Source organism: Lolium perenne, chromosome 6 (genome assembly GCF_019359855.2).
Source record: "Lolium perenne isolate Kyuss_39 chromosome 6, Kyuss_2.0, whole genome shotgun sequence".
Taxonomy (NCBI): Eukaryota; Viridiplantae; Streptophyta; class Magnoliopsida; order Poales; family Poaceae; genus Lolium; species Lolium perenne.
The window spans coordinates 40,707,037-40,729,786 of NC_067249.2; the positions used below are offsets into that span (position 1 = coordinate 40,707,037).

Here is a 22,750-nt window from a genome sequence, read left to right on the forward strand (position 1 = left end):
TTATTAGGCTCATGATGGTGTGGATTTTGTATCGAGACCGCCGGTGTGAGCGTTTTCTCTCACTAGGAACCTAAATCGCTGCCGGATTTGGTGCTTCCGGTGGAAATGCTCTTAAAGATCGGTAAACTATGTAACTTAATTGCCAATTAAGTTTAATCGGGTTGAGCTGTATTTATGTCCACGAAATTCCCATTACAACATCACTCTTCTTTGGAGGCGTGAACCTTATTTAGAAACGTTTAAAGGTAATATTATGACAGGGAGCTGTGAGTTCAAGATTTAAAGCAAAGATTACTCAAGCACAATCACCATGCATACGTGAGCGCGGTCCACACGGCAAAGACATGCATGGGGACAGCAGGAACAGGCACCGGCAGGACGTCCCTGCCACTTTCACCAACCCGGCAACCCGGCCACCGTATCAGCAAGCTCTGAAAACTGAAAAGACTGCACAGCAACAGCAGCAGTGCTCCGGCATCTGCAGCTGTCTCTTTCTCTCTAGAGAGTTCTCTGCTTCTCTCTTGCCTATCCCGCGGTACACAACAAAGAGTAATTTTGGTATGTACTATACACAAGAGTAAATTTGTAGTTTTAAATGGTCCAACGGAGTCAAATATAGCCTTGACCGGATGGCGACCTTTGGAGATGGAAGATTTTCAAATGATACGAGTAGCAGCAACTTTTTGGCCGGCACGGATCATCTTATAGTTGGTGATGAGTTGCAGAAAAATTTATGGGGTGGTGGAAGGATTTCTACCGGAGACAAACGGTCAATATCGGCGAGGGATGGTTGTAGCGGCAATATGGGGTGCGGGAGGCCATCGCGAGGTGGAAAAGGCGAGATGGGGAGGGTTTTGTGAGGGCTGGAGTTGGTTTTGGGAAGTAGTGGACGATGCTTTGATTTATGGCTACATGTTTGTGTGTTTTTTATCTGTCAGTATTGTATGCGTCAGCCTACAATACATGGGCCCAACCTCTCCGTTTCAAGGAATAAGGCGTCCTCGTTTTACGTGCTTTTTGTTTGACTAAGTATTACTTTAAATATATAATGATTGTTTGTATGAAACTAACATCATTAGAAAGTGCTTTTCAATACGAATCCAACGATACTAATTACATATAATATAACCAAGATTTTGTTGCTCAAATTGTATGGTCAAAGTTCGTCTTAGAATACGTGTGCGCCTTATTCCTTGGGATGGAAGTAGTACTAATTAAATAAAAATAAAACAGCTAAAAGTAGAAAATCTTTTTGCAAAAAAGAATATGGCCACCGGGTTGGGGTGTCGTTGTAGCCACCCGCTCCCATCCGTCTGGACATGTGTGTGACCTGCCCAAACGAGACGGTTTGAGGTGGGCCAAGCATAAGATGAGAGTTGCCGGTGGAGCCGCGAAGAGGAAAATAAGCCATTGGTGTCAATTCTCTAAATCTACTGGTGTCATTTTGTATTTATAAGAGTATTGCTTCATTTTCAAAGGAGAATGGTAGAAATTCGTTGGTGTCATTTGACACCATTAAGATATGCTATTTTTTTTAGGTCTTGCACCCGCTTTTCCCATACACATGAAATAATACTAACATGGTCGACTTTACATAAATTGGTCAAACGGTGCAAATGAGCAAGTGCAGCATTCGATGCGCTTGTTCCATTGCTCGTTCGTGGTAGCGTGGCACGGTCAGTCAGGAGTCTGGCCATGCTTTTCTTATCTCGTGCAAACGGCGGGCAGAGAAAAAGGATGTTCTACCTCCATTGTATCTTATACTCTCTGCTTCAGATTTTGCATAGTAGAGAGCGTATAGGCCTGCAGTCTTTGTCTTGTGTTGTTCTCATGCTGGAAAGAAGAAATGCCATCTTTTCTGGCCGACCACTGTGTACTTTTTCCACCATGATTAGTGTTGGAGGATTGGAACCAGAAAGCTGCACAGGCTGGCCAGGATGGCCGGATGCATGTAGCCCGGTTGTACTAGCTAGCTAGTCGATTATGGGCGTTTCTCTGTTTTCGATTTCCTGGGTCGGTCGTCTTGCACGGTTGCACCGTGTATCTCTGTTTTTTTTATACTTGTCCGTAAATAGCTGTTAAAGTTTGTCTAAATTTAAATGTATCTAGCCACAATTTAGTGTATAGATACATCCGAATTTAGACAAATCTTTAACATTTATTTATGGACGGAGTGAGTAAAAGGAATATATTAATATCAGAAGATACCAATTACGCTCAGCCCCTGCAACAACGCAATGTCCTGATACATTATGGATGCACACAACTAAAAAAGAAAAAAAAACTAAGAAATAAAAGTCCCGCTAAAGTATCCCAACTCTTGCAACAGTAATACATCCACCACCAAGACAACACCTGAAATTAAGACTCTTCAAAAGCAACGCCTCCAAGAAGGGAACAATGCACCTGCGCTTTCGTCGCCCGATCAAAGATCTTAGGTTTTCACCCTGAAGATGGCCTCCGCTCTCAAAACAATGTCTTCAACAAGGACATTGCCAGGCACAACCAGCTAAGACCAGACCTTGCGTTTTCACCCTGAAAGGTAATACTCCAAACTTCACAAGTGTTGCCACCCCCACTTTCATACCACTGTTGCAAAGCCCGGAACACCAAGCAAGCTCCTCAACAGTGCAAAGACATGAACCTCCATTAGCTTGTCCTCCAAATCCGGCCTCAATGATATTCTCTTCTTCTGACTTCACCATGCATCAGTTGTCGCTTGGTGTCAACACAGAAAAGAGCTTCGCGCAACACCCTCCAAAACCAAACAGTCGGAATGAAAGCATGGGCGCGCACGACCGAATACCACCGATCCAGCAAACTCCAGGCAATAAAAGCGCTGTTACATTCGCTGGCGGCGCCTTCCGGAAATCAACACTCTGGCCGGATCATGAAGGGCAGGCCTTCGGCAGGTCTTCATCTTCGCCCAAGAGATACCCTAGGACCGCCGCCTTTATTCAGGTCGGCCCCCATGCCGGCGACCATCCAAGGCTAGCCAAGGTTGCCAGCCGGAGACACGAAGTCCAGAGATGCCGCACCCGTCGGGGCAACGCCGCAGCCCCATAGCCAACCCTCCACCGCCGGCCGCCGACACCATGGAGAAGACAAGGAGGAGAGGACCTAGGGTTTGACCCCATCCCTCCCGCCCCAGCCCATACCATTGCTGCCGGCACGCCGGGCATGCCGCCGGAGGCACCCACCGCCGCTCTCCGGGCCGCGACACCATGCACCCGGAGAACCGCGCGCAGGGCAACGCCTCACCAGGTCCCGCCCCGATCCGCTGCCTAGGACATGAGTGAGCCGCGAGAAACGCCCGGCCGCCACCGTCAGCCGCCGGGGCTTTGCTCGGCAGCTTCCTCCGGCGGCCGCAGACGTGGTGTGAGTAGTAGTGGGCTTTGTACCTCTGCATGGCCTCTGATCTGTCAGTGTCAGACGTGGTGTGAGTAGCAGTGGGTATCCGTGGCAGCTGGGCATGTTTGTCTCATTTTTGAGGGAGGAGTGTACCTAAAGAGGAACTCAGATGTTGTTGTGTTGTGTTTAAGTTTGGGAAAGAGGTGTACCAAGCATGATTCTTTGAAATATTAAAATTTTCGTTGGTTTTGTGGCTGTTCAAAAATTCAATAATTTCTCCATTTAATACTTTTCCAGAAAAAAAAAGAGTTGACATTGGAGGAGTGAACAATTGAAACCAAGGCAAGGGCAGCCGAAGACGCACTAGCCGCCGAACCCAAGGAAAAGCTCAAGCTCGTCCAATCTTTCAGGTGAAGGCCAACACCGAAGTCTTCGCCTCCCAAGCCACCGTCCAGACCGTCCTCTTGATCAAGCAAGAGGCGGTCACCACCGCCAGGGGCAGGTTCCTGGCACCTTCGTTGGTGGTGCCTCTTTGACAAGCTCAACCTCATCCGTGGTCGTACGACTGCCTTTTTTACCACGGTCGCCAACTGCATCGACTAGGCTTGGTTTGAGAAGAGGCAAATGATCATCCGCAAATGCGCAAATGCAGGGGGTGATCCCATATCTATGTTTGTTTATTCCGTATGAAACTTTTATCCTCTTGCATTATGATTCAGTACTATTGCATGTGAACTATATGATTCTCCAATTAATGGTAATTTATGAGCTATTAATTTAGTTTTTGTTGCTAGATTCATTCATATGTTGGTCATTTTGGCGAAATGGAAAAAGGCAAATATAGCCAACACAGTCCAAATGGGTCTGCCCTCAGAATCCACCCCCCCCCCCCCCCCCCCCCCTATCCGACCCAAACAGATCAAAGCGAGAGGACACAACCTCCGTGGACCGACTCAAACGGATCAAAACAGATACATTTCGTGTCCGAAATGGGGAGGGCCGCTAGAGATGCCCTAACATACCTATTTTTTCATACAAAAACTTGCTACCAAGCTTCAAGGTTCAACTAGATTTATATTCATAAATTTTGTTTTCGTGAAAACCCGAAGTTTTTAAACAATGCTTACATGACTAGACTTACCAAGGGCCTGCCCTACTAACCAAACAGACACTCAGTTTCACAGAATCAGAGCTGAATAGCTGATACACGCAGTACTGGAAATAACATACTATCAAACTTAACCTAGGTAATCAGGTTTCACACTTATTTGTACGCGCAATAATTAGGACAAATATTCTGCTAAACCGAACAAAGACAATGGCAACGCCTATAGATTACAGGAGATCTTCCCAAGATTAAATAACCCACTCTGTAGTTCAAGGCATATACATACATGAAAGTAGTTAGTACCTTTTCTCTAAAAAAAAAAGTTCGAGGCAAAGCACTTTTAGCTTAAGATCAAGTAACCCAAACAAGCGGATGAAAGTACTCCCTCCGTCCCATGAAAGTTGTCTGAGATTTGTCAAAATTTAGATGTATCTAAATGCTATTTAGTGTCTAGATACATCCAAATTTTGACAAATCTCAGACAACCTTCATGGGACGGAGGGAGTAGTTAGTTACCGATGTGACTAAGATACATGATCTTAGATTAAGATACGTCAGCCTGTCAGCCATTGGTTGTTTGCCTAGCTTGCTTTGTTCTTCCCAATAGCAAGTGTCAATAACATTGATATCAGAAGATAGGCTGCTGCGCACATCAGATCCATAATAAAGCTAACTACATCAATCATAACAGGCCAACCTTATCATGCAAGGAGTGTTTACTATTTCTTCCAAGGTAACATTCTACACCAGCTAAAATCAGAATGTTCATTAGATCACCGAAGTCTACTATATTTGAGTCTCACCTATGTATATTGCAGCAAAATTTCCTGCTCGGGGCAATAATAAAACTTAAAATTTGTAGTACTAGTCTGAATGGCAATATATACAGCTCTAATAGCACTAACATATGTTCAAAAAAAATAATAGCACTAACATGGTCAGCTCCTTTCTGGAGTTGATAATAACATAGCACAATCTGTTCAGAGAAATGTCCACTATCAAACTATGGTAACTCGAAACATCAAGCGAAGTTCAGTCTGAACATAATTTATCTTGCATATATGGATGTGCAATCACTCACAATGTGCAAACATAGCATCCCCAAAAGATAGCATTACAGCTGAATGTATATTCATGTTTCCATGTAACCAAAAAACGTGTGAGGATTCCGATCAGTTGTGCAACTGTCATCACAAAAAAACTTGTCCCTAGTTCATCACTATTTTCCCATTTTTACTCCAGATAAACTCAAAAAAAACATAGTTTTTCGCACACCTGTTAAGGCGCCACATCGGAGAGGTCCGTGTCCTTGAGGAAATCGTCCACGAGCTGACGCTCCGCCGGCGGCAAATCGGCCAAGAGATCGTCGCGGTGCGCACCTGAAGGGAAGCTGTGTAAGAGGACGTCGAGCGCCGGCATCTCCAGGAAGTCGAGCGCCGGCATCTCCAGGAAGTCGGTGGCGACGTCCATTGACTCCACCTCCTTCTCAACCGCCATCGTCTCCGCTGTGGTGTCCTCGTCCTGGCTCGGTTGCCTGAAGTTGGTGACTGCCCTCTCGCCGTGCAGCTTGACGGCCGCGGCGTCGTACGCTCTGGCGGCGTCCTCGGCGGCGTCGAAGGTGCCGAGCCAAGATTTTTCCTTGGAGTGCCTTATCTGCGCAGCGTACCTGCCGCTGGGCGTCCGGTACACGCCGCGGAAGTCGGTCCAGGCGTCCGGGCGAGCCGCCGCCTTCTTCTTCTTCGCCGGCGTGCAGGTGTGCAGCTCGACGGCCGCCGCGTCGTACGCCCTGGCGGCTTCCTCGGCGGTGGGGAAGGTACCGAGAGAGACCGGACCTCGCCGCGACGGAACCCAGATCTTCGCCCCGTACCTGCCGCTTGGTTTCCGGCGCACGCCGCGTAACTGGGGTACGGCGTCCCGCCTGGCCATTTTCACCCTCCGTCTGCCAACAGCTTCCCCGTGCTCCTTGGAGAGCTCACTCATGCCGGCGCTCAAGCCTTGATCTTGGACGCTTTCCGGCATCACCACCAGCGCAGTCGCCCTGGGCGCCTGGACTGGATCACTGGACCGGGCGGCCGCCACGGGAAGGAGCAGGAATGAGGCAGCTTCGGCAGGTAGAGTAGCTAGGCAGGCCGGACGGGCACAAGAAACCTCCTGGAAAACCCTCTCGGTAGCCACGTCACCGCCGGCGTGTTTTTCACTACCGTGGCCTGATTCGGACCAAGCATGAACTCACTTGCCAAGTTAAGAACAATCTCTAGCAGGTTTGCTAAACCCATATGCTATCTCTAAACGCGCTTCCAGTATATTTGCTAAATGGTTTAATATTTGTAAATTTGGAGTATATTGAATTCAATTTCTCTCATGATGTTTCGAAATATACAAAACCATGACTCCATTTGTTTGAAATGTCAAGAACTGGTCGAGACATAACGATGTAAGCAACCAAAATGGAAAAAAGAAAAAACAACCAAAAAATGTGTCACAATTATCAATCACCAACAGCAGCTTGATCCAAACCACCAATACAAATACCAAGAGGTTCTCTAAAAACGACACGCTTTCAGTAAAGGAACATTTATAAGTTGCTATGCAACAAAAACTAAATGTGGGAAAGGCAACGAGGGGAAAGACCCTCGTCGCCGCGCCTTGCTCCGCGCCAACGAAATCCCACAACCTTTGTCCTACAGTTGTTCCTCTCGGACCCCGCACACACCTCAATCGCACAAATCGTGGAAGCCTACTCCGATGTCGTGGCACGTAGCCTCTGGCCTTCTTCTGTAGCACCGAGACACCATCCCCCACTTTTTTACTTAAACAAGCAATTACACCCGGCCTCTGATGCACACAGGATCCCCCACTTTCTTGATCCCAATGAGCCACTTCCGTGTTGCTGCAAAGTCACCGGCGAGCTCACATGCTCTGTGCAGCATGCATGTCATGTCTAACATAGTGAGGTGCTACATGTCGTGACAAGCTCTTCAAAATTGTCGTCGCAGCCTCCAACCACACGGCCACAACTAGCGGTATGTGGGTCCCGTCCACCTGACCACTTACGGCTTCCTCCGCTACCACGTGTATGGAAGCCATCCGAAGAAGTTGAACTCGCGATAGTAGAGGTGTGTGGTGAGAAATTTTTGAGGTAATTATTTTAGGTAGTGGAGGAGAAATAAAAAAAAATTACAAAAGTTCCTATCTCCTTGTATCGTACTCCTTCCTTTAGAAACTACTCCCTCCGTTTGAAAATGTAAGATGTTTTAGGTGATGATAAAGTAAACTAGATACAACTTAAAGTGAGTGAACCTACATACTAAAAATAGACTAGATACAAACTAAAGTGGGTGAACCAAAGAAAATGCTTCAACATGTTACATTTTGAATCGGAGGGAGTATAAGGCTTGGGAGATAAAAAAAATTAAAATAGTTGCACATTACACCAGCCACTATCTACACCAAAAACAGTTCAAGGGAAGCAATGAATCGATTCAACACGTGGTGTATGACATGGGTTGATGAACCAACAAAAGCGAATTAATTTGTTGGTTGGCTTCTTTTGCATGCACGTGTGTGCCTTTGGCAAAAATACGAGAGGGAAAGGCCGGAGAGCGCATTTTGCAGGGGGTTGATGTAATACTGAAGTGTACTCCAATTCTAAGTTGGCGTAATGCGGGTGTATTATACTAAACAAAAATATGTATCATATTATACATTTTGAAAACAATAGTTTGTTACAGAAGTCAGGGTGTGGTACATGTCAGAGGAGACGGCCAAGTGAGCAATACCGGTGTTGCGACATGTACATGTTGATGACGGAGTAGTCAGCCAATCCCACCCCGTGAAAGGCACGCGTACGTAGACAGGCAGAGACAGGGATGGGGACAAGACACGGCACAGCAGGAGGCAGGACGTCCCTGCCACTTTCACCAACCCAGCCAAAAGTACGTACTCGATCGCGGCCTGCTCCCCTCGAGGCCACCCTACCCTATCCTGGAAACTCTGCAGTCTGAAAAAGGCTGCAGGTCTGCACCACTGAACCAACCAGTGCTCCGGCATCCGCAGCTGTCTTTTCTGCCCAAAATCTCGCCTTTTCTCCGGAGCCAACAGGAGTTGTCACCTTTTCTGTCACCGTGTACACCAACCTGTTCCATGACACTCCCCGGTGCATTGGTATGGACAATTGACACGTTGGGACATGTTCCAATCTACCAACCCTGTACATTCTGCTGCTCAGTTATAATACAAAGAAAAAGTCAGAACCCGTTCGTAAAAACACATGGAATTCAATCACAATTACAAGTTAGGGCATCTCCAGCAGCGCGACGCATTTTGGACGTCGAAACGGACGCGTCGTGTCCGTTTGCGTCGGGCCAAATGGTCGAAACCGTCCGGGTGTCCGTTTGCGTCGGGGGTGGCTCCAGCGGCACGACGCATAAATTTTTTTTTCATTCATACGCCATAATTTTACATGATAAAAAGGACATAAAAGCGTGCTAAAATACGTGTTGTCTACTGGTCGTCGTCGCTGACGAGGTCAATCAGCTGCGGCGTCGGCCATGGAAGCTCGTACGCCGGCGGTGGAGGAGCTACCGCCGCACGGGCAGGAGGCTGTGGCCAGGGATCCCACGCTGGAGCAGCAGGCGGAGCGCGGACGTTGGAACGCGTTGGCGTGGCCGGAGGAGTCGCCGGCCTCCCCTGCGCGAGCGCTGACTCGCGGAGCTGGATTGCGAGCCCGTCCCACAAAGCTAGCTCGTTGAGCTCGTCCTGCTCGCTGTTGGCCAGTGCCATGGCAATGGCCTTCTTCCTCTGAAATGTCCGGCGGCTGGGTCTCCGGATCCCACGCCGGTCCGCCGTCGTCGTGGTCGTACTGCGGCATGGTCACGTCGCCGTCCTCGTCCGCGTCCTCGTCGCCGTCCTCGTCCGCGTCCTCGTGGTCGTTCTCTTCTTCTTCGGCGGCGATCTCGCGCTCGAAGTAGTCTACGTCGGCGAGGTAGGCAGCGCGGCGCCGCGCGTCGAACTCCCACGTCCCGAAGGAAATCCAGTTGTAGGAGTTTAGCGCGTACGCCGGATCCTCCCGCAGATCCGGCGGCAAGACCGCGCGGCGGCGGCACACCTCGTCCCGCCGCTCTCGGCCCTCGCGCGACAAGGGGGGGACCGGCACGCGCCGCGAGTTCAGGTACCAGCCCCCTCCCGGCAAGTTCGCGTCCGGCCATGGTACCGGCCGGTTTTCCTCCCATAGCTGCCGTGCGAGGTCAACACGGACGTACCGGCCGACCCGTGCCTTCTTGCCGGAACGAGAGCCGCTAGCCTCCTGGTCGTTCTTCGTCTTCCGGAACGGCCAGCATTTCTTCCCCATGGCGTCGGTGTGGTGGCTACTGTGGGATTTTGTTAATGGTTTTGGTCGGGGAAATGGGCGTCGGCAGCGTCCCTTTAAGATGCTCCGACGCCATCTCGCCTTCAATGGCCTGCCAGTGCAACGCCTACTAGCTGCGCACGCTCGCGGAAGCCGAGGCACGCCATTAACGCGGCCCCTGCAAAGGCTGCAGCACGCCGCCCAGAAGTAATACCGCGGAAGACGAAGCAGTTGTGTCGCTGCCAGGCGGGCCCGCGCGAGGACCAAGTGGACACTTTGCGCGTCCGCGCAGCGTCCGCCGAGACGCAACTGACGCATATTTGGGCCAGGTTTGCGTCTCCGCGGAGGACCCGGTCACTTTGCGTCGCCCCGCTGGAGGTGGTGCCAGACGCATTTCCGATCACGGAGGACACATCGCGCCGCTGGAGATGCCCTTATGCAATGTAATGAATCATGCAAGAAATACGCTCAGTTAATCTCCATGAAAACAGTCAAAAAGCACGAGCTACTTTTTTTAACAAATATCTGTCTCCCTTGGGAATATGGCACGGGGAAAATAAATGCATCTTATCACACTAGGAGGGTTGTTGAAACCTGAATCCACAGTGGAAAGTTCATGGAAGCTGTAGAGATTTTGTTCTAAAAGGGGATGTGAAAATCACGAGCTACAGTAGACACTCAGGATGAAAGGTTTTTCTCCTGAATGGCGCACTTTAATAAATGATTTTATGTATGAAGGTAGTGTGGCAATCCGGGTTCATGATGACACCGGCCATTATTTCCAAACACGAAAAAGGTTACGCCAAGGGAATCCGTTATCACCAATGTTATTCAACATTGTGGCGGATATGCTGGCTATACTCATAGAGCGGGCCAAGTCTGATGGTTAGATTGAAGGTGTGATTCCACATCTGGTTGATGTTGGTTTATCTATCCTTCAATATGTCGACGATACAATTCTGTTTATGGATCACGATCTCGAAAAAGCTCACAAGATGAAATTAATTTTGGCGGCGTTTGAGCAGTTGTCGGGATTGAAAATCAATTTCCATAAAAGTGAATTGTTCTGTTCCGGTGATGCCCAAGATGATAGTTGTTTGGTTGTGGGCAAGGCCAATTTCCTATTCGCTATTTGGGTATTCCGATTCATTATCGGAGACTTACAATTGCTGAGTGGAAAATAGTGGAAGAAAGATTACATAAGCGCCTTAGTAGTTGGAAAGGTAAATTGCTGTCCTTGGGGGGAAGATTGGTACTCATTAATTCGGTACTGACAAATATGGTACTGTATATGTTATCATTCTTCTTATTTTCAAAAGGAATTCTGCTTAAACTCGATTACTATCGATCCAGATTCTTTTGGCAAGGGGACAGCAAGAAAAAGAAATATCGACTGGTTAAATGGAGTATAGTTTGTAGTTCCAAAGATCAAGGCGGGCTTGGAGTTCATGACATGGAAGTCAAGAATTCAGCTCTGCTGGGTAAATAGCTTTTTGAGCTTCTTACCGAGGATGGGATTGGGCAAACTATTCTTCGAAGAAAATATATCGGCTCCAAGACGTTATCCCAAGTGGTTTGGAAACCTGGGGATTCACACTTCTGGGCTGGTCTAATGGCGACAAAAAATATTTTTTTTCGTCATGGTACTTTCTCAATCAAGAATGAAGCACATGTAAGTTTCTGGGAAGATGCTTGGTTAGACAATGCACCCCTAAGTAAACAGTATCCTGCGTTGTATAGTATTGTTCGTCGCAAAAGTGATACCATTGCCACGGTAATGGCTACCTCCCATACGAATGTGACGTTCAGACGAATTTTGCTAGGACAACGGCTATTAGCATGGAATGATTTAATTCAAAGGCTGGGTGATATTAACCTATCACCTGAACTAGACGAATTTAGGTGGAATTTACATGTAGATGGCTCTTTCTCGGTCAAATCTTTATACAGCGCCATACTACATTCTGATATACCAGTTGATAATAATAAGAAAATTTGGAAGATGAAGATACCATTAAAAATAAAAATATTTGGATGGTATCTTAGTTGAGGGGTTATCCTCACCAGAGACAATCTTGTTAAGCGAAATTGGCACGGAAGTACTCGATGTGTTTTTTGTCATCATGATGAAACCATTAAACACTTGTTCTTCCAGGGCAAATTTGCGAGATCTATTTGGTCGGTCATCCAAGTAGCGTCTACCTTGTATCCTCCGACTAGTGTGGCCAATGTCTTTGGCAATTAGCTTCATGGTATAGATCCAAGTTTCAAGTTGCTTCTTAGGATGGGGATGCTAGCAGTTATCTGGGCGCTTTGGCTGAGTAGAAATGATAAGATTTTTAACGATAAAAATTGCTCTTTGTTGCAGGTCATCTACAGATGTACAGGTATTCTCCGTTCGTGGTTACCTCTTCAGCGCATGGAGAACCGAGACCTATTTACGGAGGTCTGTACACAGTTGGAGACTACGGCGAGGGATACTTTTACCCTACATGGGTGGCAGCATAGTCTACGGATTGAAGCCCCACCCACACCTTAGGCGTTATATGATTCATCGTTGCGATATGTATTCCGCCTAGTTTTGTTCTTTTGACATCTTTTGGACTTAAGACTCATAAACGGTTGTGTGCATCCTGATTATCCAGAGGCTGGATGTAATTGCTTCTAAAAGTAATAAAGCATCATTTATCGAAAAAATATTGTATATAAGGAGAAAGGCACACAACTGGATCATCATATAATTTCACATATTTTTGACGTCTACGATGTGATTTACTACCTCCGTCCCAAGGAATAAGGCGCACACGTATTTCAAGACAAACTTTGACCATAAAACTTGAGCAACACAATCTTCATTATATTATATGTAATTAGTATCGTTGGATTCGTATTAAAAAGCACTTTCTAATGATGCTAATTCATACAAACAATTTTTATATATTTAAAATAATTCTTGGTCAAACAAAAAGCACGTAAAACAAGGGCGCCTTATTCCTTGAATTCGGAGGTAGTATAAAATTCTATCTTGACATGACGAACATCTCAAGAGGTTCTAAGAAAATGGTCTTTGGATTAGAATAGCTAGATGATGCCGCAATTTTTGGGCCTTACTTATGATATTTAATGTTATGTTGGTACTAAATCATTTCATCTATTGAAGACATGACTGGCGGCTCACGAAAGATATGACATCAAAATAGTGACTTGATCACCTTGTCATGTCACAGATGATGACTTGTGATCTGGGGTTCATTGGTCCTATCCCACGACAACATACTACATGCCATCTCTCATTTCGAAAGGCGTTGTCATCGTGCTTTGAGCTAGCCTTGTTTTTTTTTTTTATCAGGTGACGTATTTCATTACTCACCAGCTTCAGAAGCCAATTCGTCCAACACACACCCGGCAGAAGAACCAACCCAAGTTACACATCGCGTATTATCGCAGCCTATCTTATATCTAACGTTTATGTTCTTGCGCTAGGCAACATGGGTTTTACCCTCAAGGATGAAAATCCTTGATATTGCCTTCACCAGTTGATACAACGACATGTGTGTAATATCCTTGTAGAGGGTGCTACGTCGGAAAATTAGAGGCAGGTGTTTGTAGTCGTGGTCCTCTAAATCTATACCTAATAATAAAGGAGCTAACGTTTCCGTGGTTTGGTCCGTCGCTTTGCGCTTTCGTCCAACACGAAGTACGTCTTCCTCCATTTGTCGGTCATATGCTTTGTTTCGTTCGCCGTCGTACGATTCATAATGAGTAGCTCCAAGTCCCACCATCGCACGAATTATGCTCCAATTCCTGGTTGATCCGGTTTTCTTTCGTCGCCAGCTAGGAACCTGGCTCCGCTCCGGACTCAGATAGCCCAGCCATATGCACGAGCGCATAACGTTTCCGCCGTTTAGGTTTTGTTTCATCGGCAGCTGGGCTTTGCTCCCAACCCAACGCGTGCGACTTATGGGAGCAAGCGGAGACTTTGATCTCTGTAATCGGTGCTACCGGCAGACAGTCGTCGCCGACAAAGTAGACGCAGCTGCTAATGATCCGCGAGTACTGCATGATCCGCTCCCGTAATCAGGTTTGCCCTGCCGCTGGCCGCAACCGGCGTCAATACTTGGATGGATTTAAAATCTGATAGAATTGACGGCCGCGACGATTAGGAGGTGGAGGCAGAGGATGCAGTAGTCAATCGTGCAGATCATGCGGCATGTGGGGGAGGCACCCTTCCTGGTGCACCTGTTCCTTGAGGTGCAACGCGAGACGACGTCGGCGTAGACCTGGCACTGCGTCCGTGGGGGATTCAGAGACACGGCTGCCGTTAGTGGAAAACAGAAAAAGAGAGCTGTCGCCGTCCTCTATATCAGGTGGCCCCAGCTTCCTCCCCCAATTCCCGAATCATCATGGTTCCCAATCAAGAATCCCTACTCGACTCACTCGATCAATGTCCCAGCCACGAGAAAAAAAAGACACCTTGATATGTTCGACAGCCATGGGCCATGGACAAACCAAAGGTTCAGCAAAACACGATCAGTGTGCTTCTTTCATGGTTTGATCTGGAAAGTTTGAGGTTCGTGAGGAGGTGGTTTATATGTGTGCTCTCCTGAATTGCATCAATTTTATGTCGTCATCGGCCCTGCCGCGTAGATCCGAGTTTGTCGTGGTCAGCGTCTCCTGCCACACCGTGGCCCTGGCGGTCGTGCAGCAGCCCGGCGCAGATCGTCGGGGCAGATCAGGAGCGCAGCGTGAACATCGATTTGATTTTTCGCAGCTACTCTACAAGATGTGCTCGGTCAGGTCAGCGGTAAAATTGCAGCAATTATCCATCAGCAGCAACCACCGTCCCGGCGAGGATGAGACCTTGATTGTCGGCTGCCAATCCCTGTTGGTGCATCGTCGATCGTTTGTCTCCTACCGCGGTTTTTTCTCATCCTTACGTGCCATCCTCGACATCTGATCCTGGACGCTGAAAACTAATCTAAAAAAATTTGGTACGTGACCCAATCCTGCATCTGGGGCTCTTTTCATACAATATAGCAATCTTACTTTTTTTATGCTTACTTTAGTTTTTCAGTGGAGCGTTTATTTTAATTCTGGCATAAATATATTCCAGGATGGTTCATGCAGCGGAGGGGTAGGTACACTGGAGATGATATAACTTAACTGTTTGAAGCAAATTGCCCGGCCGTTGATTGCATGGCTTCCCATCCAAAGAACTTACCCACATCGTTTGATTTTGTGTCAGGTCACCCATGCATGCACTCAGTAGGCAAGCAAAATTGTGTCCCTGAATATCTTAATACAGATTATTTTTACATCTCAACGTCTTAAACATTGAGAAGAAAAACGTTTATGCAATGTTGTGAATTAATTTGCTATAATATGAAGGGCAATAGATAACGGAAACAAGTTGTATAATGTATATATTTATTTTGCTGCTTGAGTAAGTCCTATTTTCACCTTCTTGGATAGTATATTGCGCCGTTCTTCAAGTGGAACAGATATTTTTTCTAAAAAAGTAATTTATAGTATATAACTTATGATAACTACTTAGTTTTGCTAATTGAACTTAGTGTGTTTAAAATGAACTTCTAGCATGTATTATCAACGCACGGGCAATTTTCCTAGTTTTTCCTAAAGAAAACAAGTAATTCATCTCCCGGCAGCTACATCTTGACCATGCACACATCCTCAAGTGCATATGGCTGGGCTATCTGAGTCCGGAGCGGAGCCAGGTTCCTAGCTGGCGACGAAAGAAAACCGGATCAACCAGGAATTGGAGCATAATTCGTGCGATGGTGGGACTTGGAGCTACTCATTATGAATCGTACGACGGCGAACGAAACAAAGCATAGGACCGACAAATGGAGGAAGACGTACTTCGTGTTGGACGAAAGCGCAAAGCGACGGACCAAACCACGGAAACGTTATCCCCTTTATTATTAGGTATAGATATAGACTACGAAACTGTCTTACATGCTGAAAATGTTTCTAAGTCGTGAGGGGATAGTATACTCAACTGGACAATTGTGCTTGACATATTTGCAATGCCGTTGAGGGGTGCCACACAAGGTACTCACTCCTACATGATATCCACAAACTGGAACATATTTGTCCGGTGTTGGCTCTCTATTACAATGTAACTGAATCCTAGAGTAGTGTGGCACTACCCACTTAACTGAATCCGAGAGTAGCGGACATGGTTTCACTGTTATCTGATCTCTGTTTTCGCCTCTTTTATTAATAAACTACAAAGATATCACACTTAGACTGATTCTTTTATAACTTGCGTTCTTAAAATTCTAACCTATTTTCCTCACAAATAAGTTCAATCTAAGTCCACCACATCCTAAATAATTTCAAGCTCATATATGATACGCTCTATATTATGAAACCAAGAGAGTATTTAACATGAAAGTATACTTTAACCTGTTCATTAGTATATTCCCCCACAGTGCAAATTTTGAAAGCCAATAGTCAACGTGATGGTTGTACTACATTGTAACTTCCGCGGAAATATGTACTACCAAACATACACTCAGTTTCAAGACACATAGGAGCCAAGATAAATTACTGAAAGGAAGACACCATCAGACTTAACCTTGTCCAGTTCTTTGCCTCTGTTATCAAAGGTGAGTTACAATCTTACATTTACATAGATGAGGTCAGATTGAGATGCCACAACTATTAGTATGTAATAGCAGAAGACAAAAATGATGCACAATGAAGCCATATCAAACATAGAAGGGGGACCTAGTCATGAATCAAAAGTGTGTAACCAACAAGGCAATTTTTATATCTGAAAACTTCTTGTCTCATGCTTTTGTTAACAGTTCAAGACAAGATTCTGAACCAGCTAAAATCATAATGTCTATTTCATCACCCAGCTCTATGGTTCTATATTTTAGTATCATCATTGTTCCTTCTCAATATGTATATACTGCACACAAATGCTAAGCTCGGTATATGATCTAAAAGCATCAGCTCGAAAATCCAAAGCTAATTCTGCTTCAAAAAAATCTAAGTTTTCTTCTAAGGTTAGATCCACAAAACCAACAATGGTTGTACAATGAATGATATGTTCTCGAATAGCAGAGGTCTCAAGGACTTGGCTAAACATTTACATATCGATGATTGTATAGCAGACATTGTTTAGATTTTGTGGGTATATCCGAGACCGGGAAACGAGATTTTACCACGAGTCTTCTAAACCGCATCTCTGGTGGGGTAGATTTCTCCTGGTTTTCTTGGCCTCCTCGGGGTCGTTCTGGGGGCATTTTACTTGGTGTTAGGACTTCTACTATGGAAGTGTTGGCTTGCTCGGAAGGAGATTTCCATGTTAAACTCCATATCCGTAACAAGTCCGACAATTTCATGTGGAGCCTTGTCACTGTCTATGGTGCTGCCCAGGCCGAGCACAAGGCTGCTTTTCTTCGTGAATTGGTTAACATTGCAAAAGATAACCCATACCCTATAATCATAGGGGGGATTTCAATTTGCTAAGGTTTTCTCATGAGAAAAGCAGGGGCCGTTTCGACAACTATTGGCCTTTTCTATTCAATGCTGTCATTGACAGTTTGGATTTGAAAGAGATCGAAATGGTTGGGAGACAGTTCACTTGGGCGAATAATCTTCCTGAACCTACATACGAGAAATTAGATCGTGTACTTATGGACCATAATTGGGAATCAAAATATCCTATGGTCAATGTATGAGCTCTTCCTCGTATTGAAGGTTTGTCGGATCATGCTCCCATACTATTAACAACCGGCAAGCAGAGAACACATTGTAAACATCAATTCAAATTTGAATTAGGATGGTTACAACGTGATGGCTTTTCGGATATGGTTAAACGAGTATGGGAGAGACCTGTTGCTGGTTCTAGTTCTATCCAAAGGTGGAATAATAAACTCCGCGCCTTGCGGAAACACCTTCGTGGATGGGCAAGACATGTAGCAGGCATTCTCAAAGCTGAGAAACTTCGCCTTACATGCTTGATCGATGATCTTGAAGCCCTTGCCAAGACACGGTTGCTTTCACCGCAAGAAATTGATCTTAGAATCAATATAATGCGCAGATGGCTTCCATGTTGAGAGAGGAGGAGCTTAAATGGTATCAAAGGTCTAAAGTCCAATTTATCCTAGAAGGAGATTCGAATACAAGATATTTCCATTCTGTCGCAAATGGCAGACATAGGAAGAAGATTATTCATTCTCTAGTTCAGGATGAAGGGACGATAGTGGGGCATGAAGAACTCAAATCTTACATTACTAATTATTATAAGGGCCTTTTTGGGGATCCGGATGACGGAACTTTCTCTATGGAAGAATCCATGACTCAGGATATTCCTCAAGTATCCCCTGAAGAAAATGCCTTTCTGACAGCCCCTTATTCTGAGGAGGAAGTCAAGAAGGCGGTTTTCCAAATGGAGCATAATAAAGCACCAGGTCCTGATGGTTTCCCTGCTGAGTTCTACCAAAACTTCTGGGAGATTATTAAGTCCGACCTTCTAGCTTTATTTTCAGCATTGCATGAAGATCAACTAGAATTGTTTCGTCTAAATTTCGGTGAGATAATCTTATTACCTAAGGTTTTGGAGGCAGAGAGGATTCAACAATATCGACCTATCTGTCTCCTAAATGTTAGCTTCAAGATTTTTACAAAAACCGCAACTTTAAGACTTAACTCTGTTGCTGATCATGTGGTGCGCCCGTCCCAGACGGCCTTTATGCAAGGAAGGAATATCCTTGATGGGGTGGTCACTTTGGATGAGACGGTTCACGAGCTCCATAGGAAAAAGTTAAATGGAGTTATTTTAAAAATTGACTTCGAAAAAGCATATGATAAGGTGAAATGGTCTTTTCTACAACAAACTCTCCGGATGAAAGGTTTTTCACAAGAGTGGCGTTCTTTAATTAACAATTTCGTTTTTGGTGGAAGTGTTGCCATCAAAGTCAATGATGATGTGGGCAATTACTTTCAAACAAAAAAGGGATTGAGGCAAGGCGATCCATTGTCACCTATGTTATTTAACATAGTGGCGGATATGCTAGCGATTATTATTGAACGGGCTAAAGCAGATGGTCTTATTGAAGGAGTAGTTCCACATCTCGTTGATGGTGGCCTCTCTATACTTCAATATGCCGATGATACAATTTTATTTATGGAACATGACCTTGAGAAAGCGACGAACCTTAAGTTGATACTATCAGCTTTTGAGAAGCTTTCTGGTCTTAAAATCAATTTCCATAAAAGTGAATTGTTCTGCTTTGGTGAAGCTCAAGACGAGGCTTCCTTATATGCCGATCTATTCGGTTGTGGGATTGGTCAGTTCCCAATTAGCTATTTGGGTATTCCGATTCATTATCGGAGACTTACTATAGCTGAGTGGAAACAAGTCGAGGAACGACTTCAGAAACGCCTTTCAAGTTGGAAAGGAAAGCTGCTATCTCTTGGTGGACGGTTGGTTCTCATTAATTCAGTGCTAAGCAATATGGTACTGTATATGATTTCCTTCTTCCAATTGCCTAAAGGGGTCTTGCACCGATTGGATTATTTCCGATCTAGATTCTTTTGGCAAGGAGATGGTGAAAAAAAGAAATATCGTCTGGCTAAATGGAGTGTAGTTTGTCGACCAAAAGACCAGGGAGGGCTCGTTATACATGATCTAGAGATCAAAAATCGAGCCTTACTTGGTAAATGGCTATTTAAACTTCTTTCAGAAGAAGGTATATGGCAAACGATTCTAAAGAGAAAGTATGTAGGCTCAAAGGCTTTGTCCCAGGTGGTTTGGAGACCTGGAGACTCACACTTTTGGGCTGGTCTAATGGCGTCAAAGAAATTCTTTTTCCCATACATATCTTTCTCCATCAAGGATGGATCCCAGATACGGTTTTGGGAGGATAAGTGGTTAGGTAATACCACCCTTCGGGAACAGTATCCAGCTTTATATAGTATTGTTCGCCACAAATCTGATACCATTGCAACGGTGATGCAAGATTCTCCGGCTAATATGGCATTCAGAAGGGATCTTCTAGGCCCCAGGCTAGAATCCTGGAATACCTTGCTGCAACGACTCGAAGGGGTCCAGTTGACGCAGGGACCTGACGTGGTTAGATGGAGTCTAAATGAGAGTGGAAAATTCTCGGTAGATTCAATGTATAAATCACTAATCCAATCAGATACGCCAGTAATTACTAATAAAAATATCTGGTCTATGAAGATACCATTGAAAACAAAGATATTTGCTTGGTATCTTCGTAGGGGGATAATTCTTACTAAGGATAATCTTGTAAAGCGTAATTGGCAAGGTAGTAAAAAGTGTGTCTTTTGTCATTAGGATGAGACAATTAATCACCTTTTTTTTCAAATGTCAATTTGCGAGATCTATATGGTCAATAACCCAAATAGGTTCGACCTTGTATCCTCCTCAGAGTGTTGCCAATTTTTTTGGTAGTTGGCTCAATGGAGTGGATCGTAGGTATACAACTTTTATTAGGGTGGGAGCGATTGCCATTATTTGGTCGCTTTGGCTATGTAGAAATGACAAGATTTTCCATGATACTAATTCTTCATGTTTGCAGGTTATCTACCGATCCACCGCTTTGCTCCGTTCGTGATCCTTGCTTCAGAAGCCAGAGAGCCGAGACCTCTTTATGGAGGTTTCTACACGATTGGAGGATGTGGCGAAGGATATTTTTTCCCAACATGGATGGCGGCGTAATCTAAGGATAGAGTCCTCTGTGTCTTAGCTGTCCTTATGTGTTTTAGACCTTCAGTGTTGGGTTTTTATCTTTCTTGTGTGAGTGCTACTATGTCACTTTGTGAGTGTGCGGCTGTGTGCATCTTGTTATGCAGAGGCCGGGTGTGCTACTTTTAAAAGTAATGAAAGCGCCCTTTATCGAAAAAAAAAATACTGCACACAAGTTTGGCATATTTAAGCAACATGCACTTAGCCATGGTTCTGTCCCTGCCAAGTTAGGTTAAACAGCAATGAAAAAACACAATAGTATAAACCTACTGTGTCAGATATGCAAATCTTCATGCTCAATCCAATAGTAGAAACCTAAAATCTGCAGGCCTAGGTTAAACATCAATACAACTCTAATATGTCATAATCCACCAAGTTTGAGCTTTTTGGAATGTGATCCAAATAACATTAACTTTGGTCCTAGTAACCAACAAGGTAATTTATATCTGAAATTGAACATCTTGTCTCATGTTTTTGTTACAGTTTAAGACAACATTCTAAACCAGGTAAAATCAGAATGCCTATTTCATCACCCAGCTCTATGGGTCTATGTTTTAGTCTAGCCATTGTTCCATCTCAATATGTATATACTGCCCAAAAAACTGGCATATTTAACCAACAAGCATTTGGCCATGATTCTGTCCCTGCGAAAGTTAGGTTAACAGCAATGAAAAAACACAGTAGTAGAAACCTATTACTTCTGATATGTAAATCTTCATTCTCAATCCAATAGTAGAAACCTAAAATCTGCAGCCCTAGGTTAAACAGCAATACAACTCTAATAAGCCATAATTCACCAAGTTCTAGCTTTGAATGTGGTCCAAATAACATTAACATTGGTAAAAATTTGTTAGTACTTTCATACTAATATTAGGCTGTTCTCTACTCAGTGATCAAAGGAAAATGCATCGTGATTCTCCTTTCTGGACTTGGTAATGAAAAAGCACAATATGGTCACAGGGATGCACTGTCAAACTATGATCACTGATAATTAGCAAACATAGCTTAGCCTGAACCTTATTCTTTCACATATGGATGTGCAATAAATCAGTCATAATGTGGAAACATAACATGAGCAATAGAAACATTACAGCTGAATATATATATTGATGTTTTTCTTGTAGCCACATATACTACTTTCTTCGTCCGAAATATAAGCCTTTTTAAGCATCATGGAATCAAATTTTTGGATGTTCAATCACTCATTACGGGGAAACATAACATCCACCAAAACCAACATGAATCTAGTGTTCATGTTCCCGGTAACCACAAAAACAAAACGTGATTTCGATCACCTGTGCAATTCTCAGACCAGATAAAATCCTCCCCAGTTCGTCTCTATATCAACCCTCGTATGCCAGCAGGAAAACGAAACAAAAAACAGAGTATTTTTCCCACACCTGTTAGGCCGCCACATCGGTGAAGTCCATGTCCTGGAGGAGCTCGTCCAGCGGCTGCAACTCCGCCTGCGGCAAGTCGGTCCAGAGATCGTGGAGCTGCGCGCCTGGGATGAAGCTGTCCGAGAAGTCGAGCGCCGGCAGCTCCGGCGGGAAGTCGTTGAGATCCACGAGTGGTTGCTTGAAGTTGGTGATAGCCCTCTCGCCATGCAGCCTGACGGCCGCCGCGTCGAACGCTCTGGCGGCGTCCTCGGCTTTGTCGAAGGTGCCGAGGCACAGCCTAGCTTGCGCGCATTGTGCGCATTGTACCTGCCGCTCTGATTCTGGCGCACGCCGCGGAACCCTGACCGAGCAGCCTTCTCCAGTCCGACAGCCTGCACGTCGACGCACGCCATGGCGGCCTCCTCGGCGGCGGCGAAGTTGCCTAGCCATGTCCACGCTTCTCCATTCGAGCGATCGGCAATCGCCCGGTACTTTCCGCTGATTGTCCGGGACACGCCACGGAACTCTGTCCGAGCGTACGGCTTACGCGTCGCGTCCTTCTTTACTGCCTTCCTCGCGCAGGGCAGCTTGACGGCGGCGGCGGCGGCGTACGCTTGGGCGGCGTCCTCGGCGGTGGCGAAGCTGCCGAGGTACACCGTAGTTCGCGTCAACGGATGCCAGATCGTCGCCACGTACTTGCCGCTGGGTCCCCGCCGCACGCCGTAGAACTCGGTCCAGGCGTCAGGCCGACCCGCCGTCTTGTTTTTTGCTGCCCGCTCTGCGGCCACCGTCTTCTTCTTCTTCTCCAAAGCCCG

General features: G+C 45.6%; 1 protein-coding gene across 1 annotated transcript; it reads right to left on the reverse strand.

The window, feature by feature from the left end:
• Positions 1-5,737: 5,737 nt before the first annotated feature.
• LOC127310568 (uncharacterized) lies at positions 5,738-6,439 on the reverse strand. The gene has a single exon (XM_051341232.1). The coding sequence runs from the start codon at positions 6,437-6,439 to the stop codon at positions 5,738-5,740; it is 702 nt and encodes a 233-aa protein (XP_051197192.1).
• Between the last annotated feature and the right edge of the window lie 16,311 nt (positions 6,440-22,750).

Bases quoted from the DNA above. Each gene is read 5' to 3' on its own strand.
- LOC127310568 (XM_051341232.1), bottom strand. From the start codon at position 6,439: ATGAGTGAGCTCTCCAAGGAGCACGGGGAAGCTGTTGGCAGACGGAGG.